Genomic DNA, 18,586 nt, shown 5'->3' on the forward strand with positions numbered 1-18,586 from the left:
GCGGCCGTTCATGTGCTCTGTATTGCCACCCAGTGGAAAAATGGTGCTCAGTGTGAGTTACATAATTAGACTCAATCTGTTGCCGTACATTCTGTAATGGAGGAATTGATCCATATTACTGTTCAATTTATTATAATGCCGGGCAAGACCGTTGCCAGATGTGTTAGGAATTTGAACTAGCCATGTCAAAATACTAAAAGAAATATGTGCCATTAAATAAAACAGAAATATATAATATTTGAACAGAAGTAGAATCATGCATTTTATATGTGATTATCATTGATTGTGAATTTGGTCTTGTAGTCTGAGACGAACTTTTGTCATTTACAAGATTAATATCAATCTGATCAGGTTTTCCCAGCATTCCAATTTAGAAAGCATATGGATATATGTATATAAATGTTGAACGTGGCCGTTTTAAGGGATTTGTGCTTTACAATTTAAAGAAAGCCAAACTGCTGTAAATTGTATCGAGTTTGAGGGAGCAATGCGGTGATTGGTTCATGTGAATGTCACTCAAACGTAGTCATCCAATCCTGAAAAGGGGCGATATCCTGTTGCTTAGCAGCACACAAGACAAAACAACAGATTGAAAATATAGCGTAGTTTTAGTTGACTTAAATCGTCACTTATGCGTGTCGTAACTATTTATACTGCTTGACAGAAATGTCAACATTTTAAAACCTTTTTAATGTTCCCGTAACATGTAGAAGCGTATAGCTTTTTTCTTAAACCACTTTGTTTGAAAGAAATCTTGCTTTTCAATATGAGCGTGTTTTAGTCATTTCGTGAGTTAAAGTGCAGTGGAGAGATCGGGAGGGGCTGCACCAAACAGGGCGATGTTGAAGTTTCCAGAGGTTGATGTCAGCGTAACTGGATTCCTCTAGTCTGGAATTTTAAGGGAACAACTGGGAACAAGATGGCTGAGTAAGGACTGGAGAACTGCTCTTCTCCACTTTCACAAACTTTGGACTAAGGATTTCTAAAACTATATTAGAGTGAAAGATGCAGGTATAAGTTCGCGTCGTTAATTTTGTACGATAACTTTTTCTGTTATTATCGTTGATACGTTTTTTCCCCCGAATTTTCTCGCTTATTTTTTATTGGAAACAACAGAATATCGTTCGAGAAAGTTTTCAAATTGCCAAATAAAACACCGGAAATATTTTCTACGCTAAATGTAAAAAAATCCAACTTTCTAAACTCGAGTTTTCTCGTACGATTGGCACACATCTCACGACCGTCTGAATCAACCCGACATTATAGAATGACCGAAATGAAAGATTGTCTTCATATACAGTTGTTTTGAATTGCACAATGAGCTCCAGTCGCGTCCGGCCTCAGGCACCGCAGACCCCGGCAGCATCTGCCGCAGCATCACCGCCATATGAAGGGATTGAGATGGAAAAAATGCACAATGAAGAAGTGGGCCTCGGGGTGCCCGATGAGACCCCGTCTCCGCCTGCGTCCAGTTCCAGGCAGGCATGGAGTCGGGACAATCCGGGGTTCGAGCCGGAGGAGGGGATGATGGAGACAGACTGGCCCCCGGCGAGCCCGGGCAGGAGGTCTGTGTCCACGGCCTCCAGCGGCAGCAGCACCATCGGGCCCGGGAGCTTCTCCGGCATCAGTGCGAGAATAAACAGAGGACCGTATCCAACTCCACCAGCCCAGGACGAGCACCGCAGCTGCGGGAAGAAGATACTGCAGAAAATGAGGGGTAAAAGTTTGATGGGATGTTGTATGGTCAATAGGCTTGTCAGTTGTGGGGTGAAGGTTAATAAACGCATGATCAATGTAAAAAGAAAGAAAATTGTGGGGTTATTTTTATATAAAGAACATTTTAATTTTGTGAATATTATTTTTGAAAGAAGAATGGTTTATAAAGAGATTACAGTAAATAATGTTTTACATTACTTTGTGTAATAATATTTATTATTATTATTATTATGAGGTTAAAGTATAATGTGTTATTATAATGAGAATTTAGCTTTTCCACATTGAAAAAGAAGAAAAAGGTTGGTTTGACAGATGTTTTGAGATTACTTAATGTCTATCTAATAGATATGAAACAGTTGTTGTATTCGTCAGTTGTATTCAAGTCAATGAGAAATACTTCTAAAAGTAGTTAAAGTGTATTTTTGTTTCAGTATTGTGGGACACTCGTCTTTTGGGTGAAAGTAACAGCAACAGAGAGATGTATCTGAAGACTGTTCTCCGAGAGATGATCACCTACATACTCTTCCTGCTCACCATCTGCATCTGTAAGTGAAACAAAGTTGACATGTAAAAATATGTTACATTATCATTTCATGTATTTTTCTTGTGTTATTGCCGTCGTTTTTCTTGTGTGCATTGAAAACATTTTGAATCAGAGTAGTTAAGTAAACATTTGTGGAAATTGAATAAAATATGCCAAAGTTTTAAATAAAAATAAAGTTATTCTCACATCCGCTCCAGCGGTGACAGTCTTTACTTCTGGAATAACAGACACTTTGAATTTACATTATATTTTAGATATAAAAAAAATGTTGCAATGGTTTTGCTTTTATGGATGTCAATATAAATAGATCCTGCTGAATCACATACTCTTCATCAATTCTAAAACATCTCATTCTGTAATAAGGCCCTCGTTGTCTTTCAATGTTTCTCAGTAACCTATGGAATGGTGAGCACCAACATGTATTATTACACTAAAGTCATGTCTCAACTCTTCTTGGATACACCAATAACAAACGGTGAACCGACAACCTTCAAGACTCTTTCAACAATGGAGGACTTCTGGAAAGTAATTATTCCATTGCTGCTGATCTCTTTTCGTTATACTTAGAAATGGCTAAATTGTACTAAACGTATGAATTGTCTGTACTGTAGTTCACAGAAGGGCCTTTTCTTAATGGTATGTACTGGGAGTCCTGGTACAACAACAAGAGTCTTCCAGAGAACCAGAGTCTGATCTACTACGAGAACCTCCTGCTGGGCGTTCCACGTCTTCGACAGCTCAGAGTACGCAACGAATCCTGTTCTGTCCACAGAGACCTGCGGGACGAGGTGTTCGACTGCTACAGTGTTTATTCCCCAGTCAATGAGGAAAAGGCACCATTTGGGCTTAAAAATGGCACAGCGTATGTTGCCTTAGATATATGGATTAATATGTATTTGTGGATGTAAAAGGTTGTATGTTTTTATTTTCCGGCTGTTTGGGTTTTAGGTGGTTGTACTCGACGGAGAGCAGTTTGGGTGAGAGCAGTTACTGGGGCCAAGTGTCGACCTATGGGGGTGGAGGTTACTACCAGGATCTGTCACGCACTCGAGAGAAGTCAGCCATTCAGCTGCAGGAATTGAAAAACAACCTCTGGTTGGATCGTGGATCCCGAACGGTGTTCCTGGACTTCTCCGTCTATAATGGCAACGTTAACCTGTTTTGTATTGTCAGGTAATGGTTTGCATTAGATTTTCCTTGACAAATGTTCGATTGCAAACCGCAATTTAAAATGTAACAAAAAATGTTGTCAGCAGGAAATAACAGTATAGATTTCTAAAATGTTTTTGGCATTAACAGTAATAAAGATATTTTTGCTGTAGAATGCTTGCGGAGTTCCCGGCCACAGGGGGTGTTGTAACCTCCTGGCAGTTCCAGACCGTGCGGCTCATCCGGTATGTGTCCAGCTGGGACTACTTCGTGGGGATGTGCGAAGTGTCCTTCTGTCTCTTTGTGCTGTATTACCTGGTGGAGGAATTTCTAGAGATCCGCCTACATCGCTTGCGCTACTTCAAAAGCCTATGGAACTGTCTGGATGTTCTCATTGTTGCGGTAGGCAGAAAAAAATCCTTTACACAAGTTTTGTTTATGAAATTGAATCAGTGAATCTTTGGCTAGACAGTGAATCGATTCGGTTGAAGATAAATTCATTTTGAGTGCTCAAATTCATTTCGATTTTATTCATGATAAAATTGATTCAATTTCAATTGTTCAATTTAAAAAAAATATATATATTCTATTAATGTTAAAATTGTTTACAACCAGGAAAGGCAAATATAAACTAAATTTGACCTACTGTAAATCGCCCTTACTCTTTTATCAGTTTAAACTACAAATCATTCTACAAAATTAGTTAAACTAGTTTTCTCATGTGTAAATGTTAACAGGAGCGAGTGAATAATGATGTCATCAATTTTCTTAGCATCATTAAAGGGGTGTTGAACCAATTTAATATCACTTTAAATATTTTAACCTACCTAATAAAATTGTGATTAGTTTGTATTTTAGTTCAAATTGTTAGGAAATATGAGAGATAAACTAATATGTAGTTTGCTGAGCCTACTCTTTGTTGAGCCAGGGTTTATTTCTTATATTAAAAGAATTGTTCACTTTCAACATACATTTTCATGATAATTTACTCACCCCTGAAGAATTCCTTTAACCATTTGTACATTATCACAGCTCAGCGTTCCAGCCATCATCATGAACATCTGCAGAACATCAGTTGTCAGTCGCAGACTTCACTTCCTGTTGGAGCACCACAGCACGTACCCAAACTTCGAGCCCCTCGCTCGCCTCCAGGTACACTTCAACAACCTGGCTGCTGTTATCGTCTTCCTTTCTTGGGTCAAGGTGAGGTCTCATTTTAAGAAATAGGACAAGTCAAGTAGCTTCCTGGCTTCATGGACATGCAGACAAACAGATACATCTTGCTTCTTCCACAGCTTTTTAAGTTCATTAATTTCAATAAGACGATGAATCAGCTGTCCACCACCATGTCACGCTGCGCTAAGGACCTCATGGGATTCTCCATCATGTTCTTCATCGTGTTCCTGGCCTACGCCCAGCTGGCGTATTTGGTGTTCGGGACGCAAGTTGATGATTTCAGCACCTTTCAGGCCTGCATGTGAGTTTTGAAGGCCTCTTTGTATTATTATTGCTGGCTTACACAAGCAAATACTTTCATTAATCAAGTGAGAAAGCAAAAAAAAAGTAAGATTTTATGTACATAGAAATTAACAATAAGTACATTTTTTTATTCATTGCTCTCTGTTGATACAGATTCACACAGTTCCGGATCATTTTGGGTGATTTTGACTTCTCTGAGATTGAGGAAGCCGACAGTGTTTTGGGACCCATTTACTTCACCACCTTTGTGTTCTTCATCTTTATGATTTTACTGGTAAACAAAACAGAAGAAACATGACATCACATGCACATAAATGCCAAACTTTTACAATATTTTCTTGACATTCAGAATATGTTCTTGGCAATCATCAATGACACTTACTCTGAGGTGAAGGCTGACATGGCCCAGCAGAGGTCAGAAATGGAGATAACAGACCTCATTAAAAAGGTATGAAGAAAATAATACTACACAAAGATCTATATTCTCTACAGCATATTCATGTTTTATCTTTGTGTTTCAGGGCTATAACAGGGCGATGGTGAAACTCAAGCTGAAGAAAACCTCAGTCAATGACATCCCAGACAGCTCGCACCCGGTTGGAGGAAAACTCAGCTTTGATGAGCTTCGACAAGATCTGAGAGGGTGAGACATTTCCGTGAATTAAATGAAACAAAATGATAAGTGAACCTGACTTAATTTTCCCCATGTGATAATACACAGAAAAGGGCATTCGGACGCTGAAATTGAAGCTATCTTTGCCAAATACGACCTTGATGGAGATCAGGAGCTTACGGAACACGAACACCAGCAAATGAGAGATGATCTGGAGAAAGAGAGAGTGAGTGAATGAATGTAGTGTAGCTTTATTTGTCATTAGCACACACAATGAAACGGATGCTTAGTATCTGATAAATGCACGCCAGGAGGACTTGGAACTGGAGCACAGTTCACTGCCCAGACCAGAGAGTGGGCGGAGCTTCTCCCGTAGCCACGACGACTCGGAGGAGGACGACGATGAGGACAGCGGGCACAGCTCCCGTCGCCGTGGCAGCAGCTCAGGAGGCGTTTCATATGAGGAGTTTCAAGTGTAAATATCACTTGTCACTACTTAAATAATAATAAAGCTACTGAATGTTTTGAAAAATGGTAATGCGATGCCAACAGCAAAGATGTCTTAGTGCTTGAACCCTAATTATTGCTGCTTGCAGCTATATTTTCTTAATATAATAACTGTGTTTGTTGTGGTCAGGCTCGTGCGCAGAGTGGACCGTATGGAGCATTCGATCGGCAGCATCGTGTCAAAGATAGACGCTGTCATTGTGAAGTTAGAGGTCATGGAGAGAGCCAAGATGAGAAGGAGAGATGTGCTCGGACGCATCCTGGATTCATGGAATCCAGTCACAGAGGTGATGAAACTACGAACTAACCATAAAAATTTTTTTGGCGTGTAACCAGTATGTAACTTAATGCTCTCAGGATGAGAAGACAGGCAAGAATCCAGAGCTGAACCGGGAACAGATGGACAAGCTGGTGAGAGAGGAACTGGAACGATGGGAGTCTGACGACCAAATATCGCAGGTTAGCCATCGCCAGGCCACTCCCACTGTTCCTGCTCAGCTCCGCCCACGCAATTCTCGACCACCTTCATCTCTGTCCACTGAGGGTCCAGATGGCGCAACCAATGGGGCTGGCCACATGTGAGAAGTTTTGACTGTGTAGACATGACAACTTTTGGAGTTCCGCAGTTCGTTTTACAGGGCCTCGTCTGATGCAGTGCATTGGGTAGAAACTATTTAGTCGAATTTCTGAAGGTTGAACTTCAAACTAAAACTAAAATCAGTATTGCATGGCCAGCCGTCCTGCCACATGCCCACAGCTATAGGATTAAATAGTGCTGCACAAAAGCTATTTATTTGGGTTTCTTTATATTAAAGTTAATTGGGGCTTTTTGTTTGTAGCCAGCCTATGCTTTATAATGCAAATAGAAAGATAAATTGTAGCGCAAATCTTTGACACAGACCTTTTGTATACATTCCTATAAAGCTTTTTTGAGCAATTAAAGCTATATTTTTTATAATAATGATCATTTTATAACCAGCCACCATCACAGTGAGGGACTGGCCATTTTGGCAAGGGTATGCAATAATATCAACAGCATGCCCCGCCCACAGTGAAGTCTGATTGGTTCATAATCCTGCTCCACACAGCTATAATGATCGAGTCAAAGCTTAAATTTCCTTTGTTACTCCAGGTACAATTCATTTTAAAATCGAGGTACATGATGACTTTTAAATTTTTGTCTTTGTGCTTCAACATTAAGCTTTCGTTATTCCACAGCATAATTTGATCTATGTATATAAATCATTGACATCAAACATGATACACACATTTTCAGCTTTCTCCCATTTAATCTTTAAAAAGGGCCACTGTGGTAAAACACATCTTGACATAATCACAGTTTTATACCGTATCCTGCTATGATTAAGTCCACAGTGTAGTTGATATGATATATACCGTGTGTGTGTGTGTGTGTTTGTGTGTGTGCATGTAGGTATAGTGAGGACCAATATCTTTCTATACTGAAAAGGAAAATGCTTTAAACATAACCAAGCATTAAAAATAAACATTCATCAAATTTGATAATTTCATATGACTGGCATATAAACAAATTGATAAAACTGTCCTAACCTAAAGCCTGATCATAATGAACTCCTAACATCAGAGGGAAATATTAGTTTGAGAAAACAAAGCTTGATAAGTCAAATCTATTACTGTAAATCTAACCCTACAATCTCACAAAAACTGACAAAGTCCACACATTGGGCCTAATTCATGAAATACATACTAATTTTTGTGTAAATCATTCGTAATGTAAACATTTTCAAAATGTTAGTTGGTACGAAAAAAGAGTGTACCTGCACCATACCATGCGTAAATGGTGGGTAAAACTTTCAAATGTTTTGTGTTCTTTCCGACAAATTGATGCACTGTGTATCATAATGATATTTCACGTGTTCTTTTGCCCTGTGCTTTTGTAGTTTAAAAAACTCCAATCATAGCAACCAATTTGTCTCCGGCAAAAACACGCAGTGCATCCAAAAGCGCTCTTATGCGCCACCAGCTGGTTATTTTCAGAAGAGCACCAGGCATTATTTCAACTAGCTAAAAAGGCGTTGGTGTATACACGTAAATGTATTAATTTATTGTAAGGCATATAGCCTATATGTCTATTATGCAATATAATGTCCCAAACCTGAGAATGGAATCCAGAGGATTCCAGCAGTCCTAGACATTCATTAACAGACACACGTCTACTATCAAATCTGACGTTTACGAAGTTTTTTCGGGAAGGTCAGTTTTACGCGCAAATCACCCATATATTTGTTTCATGAATAAGACCCATTGCCTTTTCTGAATGAACTTTTTGTCCTGAGTATTATCCAGCAATGAGCTTGATTTCACAGTAGGTTTCCTCTTCGTATTTTATAAATCACTCTTCAAACGGTTGTAGATGTGGCATGTTTTATTATGTTTGTTTGTATTATGTTCATTTTTCTTTGTAATCTTTAATCATTTTAAGTCTCAAATAACTTTGATACTTTTTGCATTATAAAAACAAACTTCAATTTGGAGTGCTTCTTATTTCATGGGATATCCATGTGTATTTGTCTTTTAAGGCAACGATTTTAAAGGGACAGTTCACCCAGAAATCATTTACTCACCCTTAACCTGTTCCAAACCTGTATAAATGAAAGAATATATACCAAACAGTCTGGGGCACCATTGACTTCGATAGTAGTGTTTTTTTCTACCATGATAGTCAGTGGTGCCCCGGAACTTTTTGGTTTGCACATTCTTCAAAATATCTTCTTTTGTGTTTAGAGGAAGAAAGAAATGTATACATGGAACAACTTGGGGGTTAGTAAATGATGACAGGTTTTTTGGGGGGTTAACTGTCCCTTTAACAGTTTCTTAAAGGTAAAGCGTGCTTAAGTGTGCTACTAGCAGCATCAAACATAACAGCAAAAATTCGGACTGTTTTCATATCCATTTAAAATCTCGAACTGCAATTGGTCAGCAAAAACAAGTATCCTCCCCCAATTTGTGATCCTTCACACAAATAAGATGCAATTGATTCCACGAGGAGCACAACAATTACACTTCACTTTTTATCTTGATAAAATGTATCAGTATTTTTTAAATAGTATTTTTCATTATGCACAATTTGATTGTTTAATGTCACAATCGTATACAATAAAATCCATTCAAACCCATAATGGTCTCTTTATTTGATAATAACCTGTGTATATTTTCATACAAGACGTAACTGACTCAACACAGCATTAAGAATCAGTGAAAATATAACATAACTACTAATGTCATACATGAAAGCCAAAGGGTTTTATAACTCACAAACTCTGCTGGCATTTGTGGATGGACTTCACAGCGAATGTCGTGAAATGTGTGCTCATGGCACAGGAACATTGGTAATCTTCTCATTGATGTTTGCTGGTTTTGGATTAAGCCACACCAATTATATGGATTCCCATGGGATGAGCGGTACCGTGCACATCTGACCTGCAACCAGCTCTTTGAGTTTGAATATCAAACCCCTGTGCAAGGTGTAACAATGGTGTTGCATGAAATGCTGAATGAAATGAAGAAAATGTAGACTACGACAAATGATCTAAATTTTATCGTTGATATGGAAAACCATGAAACTGTAATTGTACTATAAGTATACTTTGTAAATGTAAAACCATGACGATAAATCTACATTTATTTGTTTGGGTTTAAAGAGATTAAATTAATTACTGTAAAAAAAGATCAAAGACCTAAATGATATAATAAACTGAATGTGGTATAGTTATGTGTCCTAGAGAACATATATATATATATATATATATATATATATATATATAGCCTCTGAATGAAGATGGCATGTTCATTATGATTCACTGATTCATAAATCAAATGTTTGACACGAATCACAACAATCACTAGCATTTCCTAATGAATCGGAGCTTGAAATAAGCAATGCAAAGAAAAATCAGGGTCATGACTGTAAGAGCAATGTGATTCTGCCATAGACCCCATGTCGAGTAATCGATCCCTTGAAGTTTAAGATGCTGCTCTCCTGTGCACCTGTAAAACAAGATGTAATGTAAGATAACACTCTAAACTAAATATACCAGAGATTTAGATATTACAACTTAAAAGTTATATGTAGATGTTTACACACATGATGATGCCATCGGCAATGCTGCTGCTATTGGTCCACTGGGTAGCTTGGGAGGGCACAACGGAGACATTTCCACAAAACCTTAGCCCCACAAACTCATTAATTTGCAAAGCCTGTGCAAACGAATTAGAGAGACAAAAGCAAACAAGAAACTATATTTAGTTTGATTAGTCATGAAGGTCCTTTGTTGACTATATATACTTTGCCAAATATCAAAACTCAGCAAGGAATGTGTTAACCTCAAGCCCATAGCGTGGGATGCTGAAATACTTTAACCAGGCCAGCCAGTCCATGACAGTGTTCAGGTTAACCAGGTGACCAGAGAAAATCTACAAACATAGAAGAATAGAGTTAGAAGCACAATTCTGGTCATAGGCCTTATGATAGGTCTGTAAAGTAAACTCACTACGTATAGTTACTATTATATTCCTCAAATTACGGATTGCAAGGTTTCAAACTACAATATCTGACTTTTGTGACATACCATCATAAAGATGAAGCTGATTGTCATGAAGATGTTGGCAACCGCCACCACCGATTGGTCGGCTGATATAGCCATGGCCATGGATGCGGCCGTACAAGCCACCAGTATCACGGTCAACATGAAGATGAAGAAAGCATCTGTGGTGGGTTTTAACCCTACAACATATTTGAGATAATAGTTCGATTTTTATCCTGTCGAGATCTCAGTTGAAAAGAAATCACCCAACAAACACACAAGTAACACTTAGGGAATGCAAATTTACTGTGTTTTACTACAACTGAAATCCAAATCAATACAAATTATTTTACAGTAACTCAATAACCCTTGAATATTTGCAGTCAGGAGTTCAGGAAGATCAGATTTAGCAATTATGCCACACGTACCGATCATAAAGTAAACGATACAGGTGAAGAGGATGGAAGGGATTGTGCGCTGAGTGATGGTGTCAGACAGGATTTTAGACAGGAAGTACACAGACATACGGTAGTATCCACTCGTGTACTCATGACTGGGAAAAGAGAAAATCATCATTAACCAATCAGCTATTAAACATATTTAAATCATCAATCAATCAAACTAATGTACACACAGCTCTGTACTGTTCACATCAGTTGTTTATACGTTTCATTAAGATTTTAATATATTCATTACACAAACATTTTTTATAAAACGGTTTTAGATCCGGGTGCTGCTTGCATGATATTACCTAATTATGATCGATAATCTGTCAATGTTGAAAATGAAAAAATACATTGATGTTGAAATACATACATGAACAGTTTGCGCTCTGTGATGAAAAGCTCGGCAGCGGAGAGCGTGCTGAAGCATTGATTGGTTGTAATGAAAAACAAAACACCAAACCTAAAAAAATAAGAATCAAAGTACAAACGAAGAGTTTATTTGCAGATAACTCTGTTTAATTTTTTTTTATTATTATGTTATCATGTTTTTCATGAGTTCGCCCTCGCCGATAAACAGCTCCTTGTTGGGATAGATGGTAAAGCATGGGAATGAAGGTTATGCGTATTTGGCGTGTTGTGCAGGGAGTGGGCTCCGAGCTCGCCGGATCTATCCGAACCCGGAGCACTCTACCCTGGTCAGAGCCCAGAATGTGCAATGTCTCTGTTAACTAAATGAGACAAACTAAACTCTTCAAATAGAGCCTGAATAAAGCACGTGCACAAATGATCCCTGAACTTTCCGTACTAGATGGCAATGTACGTTTACATTACTAAATAACAAACGGTAACATTACATTAAAACATTTTAATATAATAAAATTTCATTTCATTTTAATGCATGTCAGCCAGAAGACAACCTGTTTATTTACCTGTTCTGTATGCCACTCTGGTCATCTTTGACTCCATAGAAGATGGCACCAACAATTATACCCATAAGTGCTGTGACAGCCAACTGAGAAAAACAACGATCAGAATGAGAAAATAACGTGTGATATATACAGTAATTCAGTAAGTAAATGATTTCACAAAATATTTTGTCAAGACAGACATATGCAAGACTAAATCCTCATCACAACCCCTCAAAATCCTCATTTACTTACTTAATAAATAAAGGTAAGAGTTCAAATGTTTGACATTTATCTTTTGAGGCTTATGGGTTGAGTCCAGACAGGTGTGTAAAGACCATTACCAGGGTAAAAGGTTAAGTGCCTAAGATGAGAACCCGCTCTCATCTATAACCTTTCACCTCTAATGTCAAGACACCATTTAACTCCGGTCAGGTGATGGTCTGGTTGTTATGTTCATGCTTGATAGACATCGGTTCTGCTTTATATTGTCAGAAGTCACATAACTTCAGATCCTTTACAAGGGGGAGTCACAACGGTCATCAAATCCGCTTAACTTCGACCTAAAAAGGTTTGTGGTGAGCAGTCAGATGTGAGTAATGCTTCAAGTTTGGTCTCTTCTGATGGCATTTGGTGTTTAATGAGGTTTCTCCCGAATGAGATCAGGAACATATGAAGCGGAATGGTGGAGGATAGGAGGGAATGTTTGTATGTAGGGATCGCTTTCTCTGAATTTATGAAAATAAAAATCTAGCTATATGGTTAAAACTGAATTTTACAAAGGTTAAATAGGACTTTTGCTTTGGAGTAATCTATTTCTGCACAATAATTAAATGTTAGCCGAATATTAGGACGGTCCAAAATTTCGTGAAATTAATTAGGAGGCTATATTAATCGTTTGTTTATTTTTGTTCTTACATGAAAATAAAAGATAAATGTTTTATATTGGTTTTTACTACTATGGCCTATAAATGATTTGTTTTTGGCATTACATTGATGAGAATGTGATTTTTGCATTACGGTATTTAAGAGCAAAGATGGCCATAAAATGAAGCATCATTTTTCAAACATGATCAAATCAGCAGTGTCTAAAATCACAGTGGTACCTGAGCTGCGGACGTCTGTGGGTTGAGCATTAGGTTCCAGAAGGTTCTCCATAACACCCAGCGGAGCTGCTGGAGGAAAGAGCTGTTGTAGGTGATGGACCGACACTGGGGTTTGATGTTGTTCTTGTCTTTTGCCCGGATGATGTGGTCCAGCTCTGCTTTGATGCCAAGTGCATAGCTGCAGGTTTTATACTTCTCTATTAGTAGATCTTCAACGCACTGCTGACCGACGAGAGCAAACTGGACATCTGTTAATGACATCACAGCACATATGACGCAGTTTGAAGGTGCAAACAGGCGTTCAAATCTTTCACCTTTTAACAATCCAATCAGTTATGGTGGATGAAATCAAATCCCACCCCACATTGTATTCTCAATTCTGAAGTCGTTTTACTCTGGTATACGTCACGATCATGCCATCACAATGGTACCCATTGCATTTTACACTAATTGCATTTGCATTTTTTACTTACAACCAACACTTTTTACGAAGTATTTACCTCCATTATTTTGAGACTTTTTTGTGTCCACAGTTGTGGTATTTCCATGAATGACGTCCAAGAAGAAATCAGCTGGGTTGTTATGGGCTTCACACGTATAACCTAAACACAAAATAAAACATAATAGTATTGGCTTGATGTTATTTTTGAAAGTTGATTTCTTTAAATTGAGCGTACCGATCTCAGAGAAGTAATCTAGAGCATCCTGCGCAGGTCCAAAATAGACTTGTTTGCCATTGGACAGAAGGGTGAGGCCATCGAAGAGCCGGTAGATGGAATACCGTGGCTGGTGAATCGACATGATGATGGTGCGACCCTGACCGGCCATTCTAAAAAACATTGAGTTTGATCAAATCGTGCATGTCTGTATAATTCATATCTTCTTAAAGGTAGACAGTTCACCTAAAAATTAAAATTCTGTCATCATTTGCTCAAAAATGAGTTGTTCCATGTAGACATTTGTTTGTTCTGATTGACTACAGAGAAAGATATTTAAATGAATGCTTGTAACCAAACAGTTCTTGGCCACCGTTGACAACTATAGTAGCAAAAGTTACCATGGTAGTCAAAAGTGCTCCGGAACTGTTCTTCAAGATATCTTCTTTTGTGTTCAACAGAACAAAGGCATGAAGAAATTGTCTATGAATGTGGTTCCCAATGGTGGCCAAGACCTGTTAAAGCATATGCCAAGTGCATAATTGAAATAAAAGAATGAATCATGCAGACCTTTTCAACAACAGAAGCACAGAGTGGGCCGTACTTGCATCAAGACCAGTGGTGGGCTCATCCAAAAAGAGAACAGATGGATCGATGATCAACTCCATCCCAATGCTTGTCCTCTTTCTCTCCCCACCTGAGATGCCTCGTATCAGCTGCGTGCCCACCTGCACGAAAGATGAAGTGTATCCAATGTTATGAGAAGTATAAAAGTGAGAATGCGTGTGCGTGTGTGTTTATTCCACCTTTGAGTCTGCGACTTTGTTAAGGCCGAGCTCTGAGATGAGATGATTCACTCTAATGTCCTTCTCTCGTGAACTGATTCCAGAAGACAAGCGCAGAGCAGCTGAGAAACTGAGGTTCTCTTTCACTGTTAGGGTTCCCATCACTATGTCATCCTTGATACACACACAAAAACACAAAATGCTGCATTATAATTCATTTAGTATACTTTAAACAGTATGAAATTTAGAGACATCTAATGGTGAGTTTGCAAGTTGCAACCAACGGCTCACTCCGCCCCTTTCGAAGCACTACGGAGGCAGACACAGAACTAAAATGTCGTAATGTTGTCGCTCATTAGGAGATAACGTGCCGAAGGAGATAACATATTTACAAAACACACTCTATAGAGCAGTTTGTCCGTTTAGGGCTACTGTAGAAACAACATGGCGGAATCCATGCAAGGGGTCCCACAGTGTATATAGATAGAAATAGCTCATTCTAAGGGAATAAAAACATACCGCTTCATTATGTACGGTCTTTATACACCTCTGAAGACAGTTATGCATATTATATTGCATTTCTGTCAATAGATCCTCCAAAAATTACACACCTTTAAGCCTGCAAAAAAAGCTTAGAAAAAGCTTAGTTTAGATGTCCAGTTAACTGAAATTTTGGGAATAACAGTTGATTTGGATACACTAAATCTCTCATACACTGTTCGCAAGCTTGGACTGTAAGTGAATATGAACACAGATGAGTTTCATGTCAAATGCGTTACCTGGACAACATAACCAGAAAGACACTTGAAATTTGGCGGCTGCGGGGATCCGTTGACAAGCACTTCCCCAGAGAGACCACCAGGATCTTTCCTTCCTGCGAGAACATCCAGAAACCTGCCAAAATGAAACATATCCAAACCTTCAGTGTGACAAACATGCGGAATAATAAAATTCATCCCACTAGAAAAACTTCAAGATATCACAAACGTTTCGGTCGAAAAGAAAATCGCTCTTTTTCCGGAACGATTTGGCATTGGAATCTTATCAAGGGGCATTGAAATAAAAAAAATGTACTCACGAAGATTTGCCACTTCCCGTTGGACCCAAAATGGCGTTTAAACCGGGTCTCATGATCCCACTGAATGAAAGAAAATAACTTTAGATTCATGTCACTTGGTAATAAATTGAAATGTCAATAAATTCCTGAATGTTGATAGTTTAAAAGTGTAATGACTTTTACAATGATCTGTGTGCTGCTCTGAAATAAAGTCATTTATAAGGTCAAAATCACACATGACTGCATTTAACTCTATGTCCTGGTGCTTTGAAAGCCAAAAGATCAAGAGATTAGACTCAAAAAGCCATGCCTAATATCATATAATTAACACAGAGAGTTTTTTTAAGGACAAAGAAAATACACATTCTGCTGTGGGAAATGTCACAGATAATTAATGCCTTTAGTAGAAGCATAAGACCAGATCTCAAAATATTTCTTGGTTCCATTGTTCTTCATAAATGAACTTGCATTCTTGAAAAATGTTTTTTTTAAAACATCTGCCTTAAAGGTACTGCGGCGAGTCAAAATTGTGTCTTCTGTGATATCCAGGCAAAGAACCCATTTGGACCCTTAATACTATTTATTAAAAATGATCAAAATCAGGGCAAAGAACTCGTGAAATAACATTATTATATATAGTGCATCAAAATGCAGTGTAATCAGTTTGTCTAAAAGGATACCAAACGTTACGTACGGTTTTACGCACTATTTACACGTGGTATGGAGCAGGTATACATTTCTTTCGTGCCAACACTAACATTTTGAAAATACGAAAAAAAGTCCGGTGAAATTTACGACAAAATGTCTTTATGAACGATTTACACAAAACACCATTCTGCTCATGGCCCAAAAAAAGATCTTCTCAAGAGTAGTTTTCCTTCGGTGCTGAACGAAGTAGAAATTTTATATAGTCATCTAAAGATCTCAATGTTTGAAAATAAAATTGGATTCAACTTTCATGAATCATGTAGTTCTTTTAATATAGCTTTTTGTATAATATACACAATGAAGTGTCTGTTGTGACTTTATAATATAGATGAATAGATATGAATAGTATGAATAGATCATCCAGACCAAATGACCCCAAATCCTGATTTAACACACTTATGCTCTTGAACTCTCTCACATCTCTCATTTTTGACATTGGTCACTGACTCACTTGAGATCCATCAGAATCTCTTTCTGAGCTGTAGCCGTGCTGCAGATGGATCTGTTCTTCTGCTCTACTCTGTAGCAGATGCTGTGGAAGCTGACAGTGGCTCCGTTTTGCTGTTTGATGGGTTCCATGCGGATGACATTTGACCCTGACATCCTATTTCTCCCCGTCGTTTGCGTGATTATATCAGTCTCAAAGACAACGTTGTCAGGCATCTTCTGGCTGGTGTTCTCCTAAACACATGAGCAGAAATCAGTTTAATAGAAATCAACATATTAATGTAGCATATTGTGAATTTTACAGCTTGAGGTAGAAATTTTACTCTAGAAACTGGAAAAATGTAGAGAATGTATTTTCTCTGTAGTTTATGGTAATAGTAAAATGTTTTTATTTTGAACGCAGAATCACCACTAGTCTTCCAATAGCCCAAAAGTGCTCATGTGACCCCTTTTCATCTTTCTCAACTGGCTACCGGTTGAAGCCTCTATCAGATTCAAGTCACTGATGCTCGCCTACAAGACTATCACTGGATCTGCACCGGCATACTTTCACACCTTCGCCCGACTGATTTGGGCTACCTCTTGTGAAGTATTGGTCAATGTGAGGCCCCTCACTAAGCACTGGTCAATTATACATATATTGTCAATAATACAACTCTTCCTGGGAAGCTGCAACTCTGGTGCTTCCAATATGGCTTGTAGCCGCGCATGATGTGTCCAATTTCAATGTATGAGCTCATGGTGTCTCACGACAAGAACCTGGAGAGATTAGTGAGTACACAAGTGAGGAAATGGCTTAGGCTACCAAGATGCCTTAGCAACATAGGGCACATTTCAAGTGTTGTGGAGGAATATAAATGCACATATAAATGCACCAAGACAAGGTTAGAGATGACGCTCAAAGAATCCTGTGATCACTGTGTAAGAGATGCTGCTCCAACTGTAGCGACAGGTAGAATATGGAACCCAACAACAGCCGTGTAGGAGATGCAAAGGCAACCCTTGTACATAAGGACATCGTGAGGCAAGTTCAACATGGCAGAGGTTGACTTGGTTTAGCATCAACCACAAGGTGAAAAGCGACACCAAAGGAAAAAAGTCACCTGGAGAAGGTTCTTTCCTGTCTGTTCTCCACTGTCCTCTCAAAAATAATTTTTTATATATATCTTTATCTTTAAAAAAAGTATGTTTTTTAACTGAAATGAGACAACGTCGATGACGTATGCGGTAGACAAATGTGACCTCTGGTCTGTGCTCAAAGTTTAAAGGTCAGTTCACTTAAAATGAATGATAGTAATGAAATTATGTTCTCAAATGTTCTAAAAATCCCAATACTTCTAATGCATGTTTTTTTTACAACTTTCGGCCATCCCATACCCTCTGCAGTTCCTCCTCAACATACTTTCACCCCCCCTGGCCGAAAAATCTTACTCCAAGCTGATCTCAAAGGCAGCACTGGTCTCTGATGTTATGTCCATCTTGTGACTTTCCATTCTTTCTCACTTCTGCTGGAACAATACAATCACACACACACACACACACAAAAGCCCTCAAGGCCACAGTGTGTGATAAATGCAGATGTTTTCGAACATGATGATAAGATGTCTCCATCTGATAGTCAGGATGACCAAACTCAATTTGAATCGTTCTGGTAATGTACTACTTTCTACTGTGCAAATTGATTGCATTTGTAAAAACAGCTGTTAATGATTTAGAAATTAAACCGTTTAAGGGGAGGAGTTAACGGATTCCTGGACTCGTTTTGAGATTGATCGGCATTTCAGGGCCGAGGTGCATTTTTAGATTTTAACTAAAGATTATGAAGGTATATGAATTTAAAAAAGAAAATGACGCACATTGATAAGCTATTTACTATAAACACTATATTTAAAGAAAAAATAAGAAT

At 38.3% G+C, this 18,586-nt stretch overlaps 2 protein-coding genes across 3 annotated transcripts; one reads left to right on the forward strand and one right to left on the reverse strand.

The window, feature by feature from the left end:
* The first annotated feature begins 556 nt into the window (after positions 1-556).
* pkd2 (polycystic kidney disease 2) lies at positions 557-9,164 on the forward strand. Of its 2 annotated transcripts, none has more exons than XM_079462104.1 (15): positions 557-1,717; positions 2,148-2,261; positions 2,652-2,785; positions 2,872-3,122; positions 3,209-3,433; positions 3,583-3,811; positions 4,442-4,612; positions 4,705-4,886; positions 5,042-5,162; positions 5,238-5,336; positions 5,410-5,531; positions 5,610-5,727; positions 5,813-5,976; positions 6,139-6,295; positions 6,366-9,164. In XM_079462104.1, the coding sequence occupies exons 1-15, from the start codon at positions 1,318-1,320 to the stop codon at positions 6,588-6,590; spliced, it is 2,712 nt and encodes a 903-aa protein (XP_079318230.1). In that variant the 5' UTR covers positions 557-1,317; the 3' UTR covers positions 6,591-9,164. The 2 variants fall into 2 exon arrangements, with proteins under 2 accessions (XP_079318230.1, XP_079318231.1); XM_079462105.1 differs by having other exon boundaries at positions 570-1,717; positions 5,816-5,976; positions 6,366-9,162.
* A 725-nt stretch (positions 9,165-9,889) lies between these two features.
* On the reverse strand, positions 9,890-16,896 carry abcg2d (ATP binding cassette subfamily G member 2 (JR blood group); the record flags this gene model as incomplete). Its single annotated transcript, XM_079461585.1, has 15 exons — positions 9,890-10,066; positions 10,191-10,244; positions 10,371-10,460; positions 10,616-10,770; positions 10,999-11,123; positions 11,387-11,476; positions 11,946-12,028; positions 13,028-13,275; positions 13,528-13,629; positions 13,705-13,856; positions 14,254-14,411; positions 14,490-14,642; positions 15,248-15,362; positions 15,547-15,606; positions 16,685-16,896. The coding sequence occupies 15 exons, from the start codon at positions 16,894-16,896 to the stop codon at positions 9,890-9,892; spliced, it is 1,974 nt and encodes a 657-aa protein (XP_079317711.1).
* Between the last annotated feature and the right edge of the window lie 1,690 nt (positions 16,897-18,586).

Source organism: Barbatula barbatula (genome assembly GCF_947034865.1).
Source record: "Barbatula barbatula genome assembly, chromosome: 8".
In the NCBI taxonomy this organism is placed as follows: domain Eukaryota; kingdom Metazoa; phylum Chordata; class Actinopteri; order Cypriniformes; family Nemacheilidae; genus Barbatula; species Barbatula barbatula.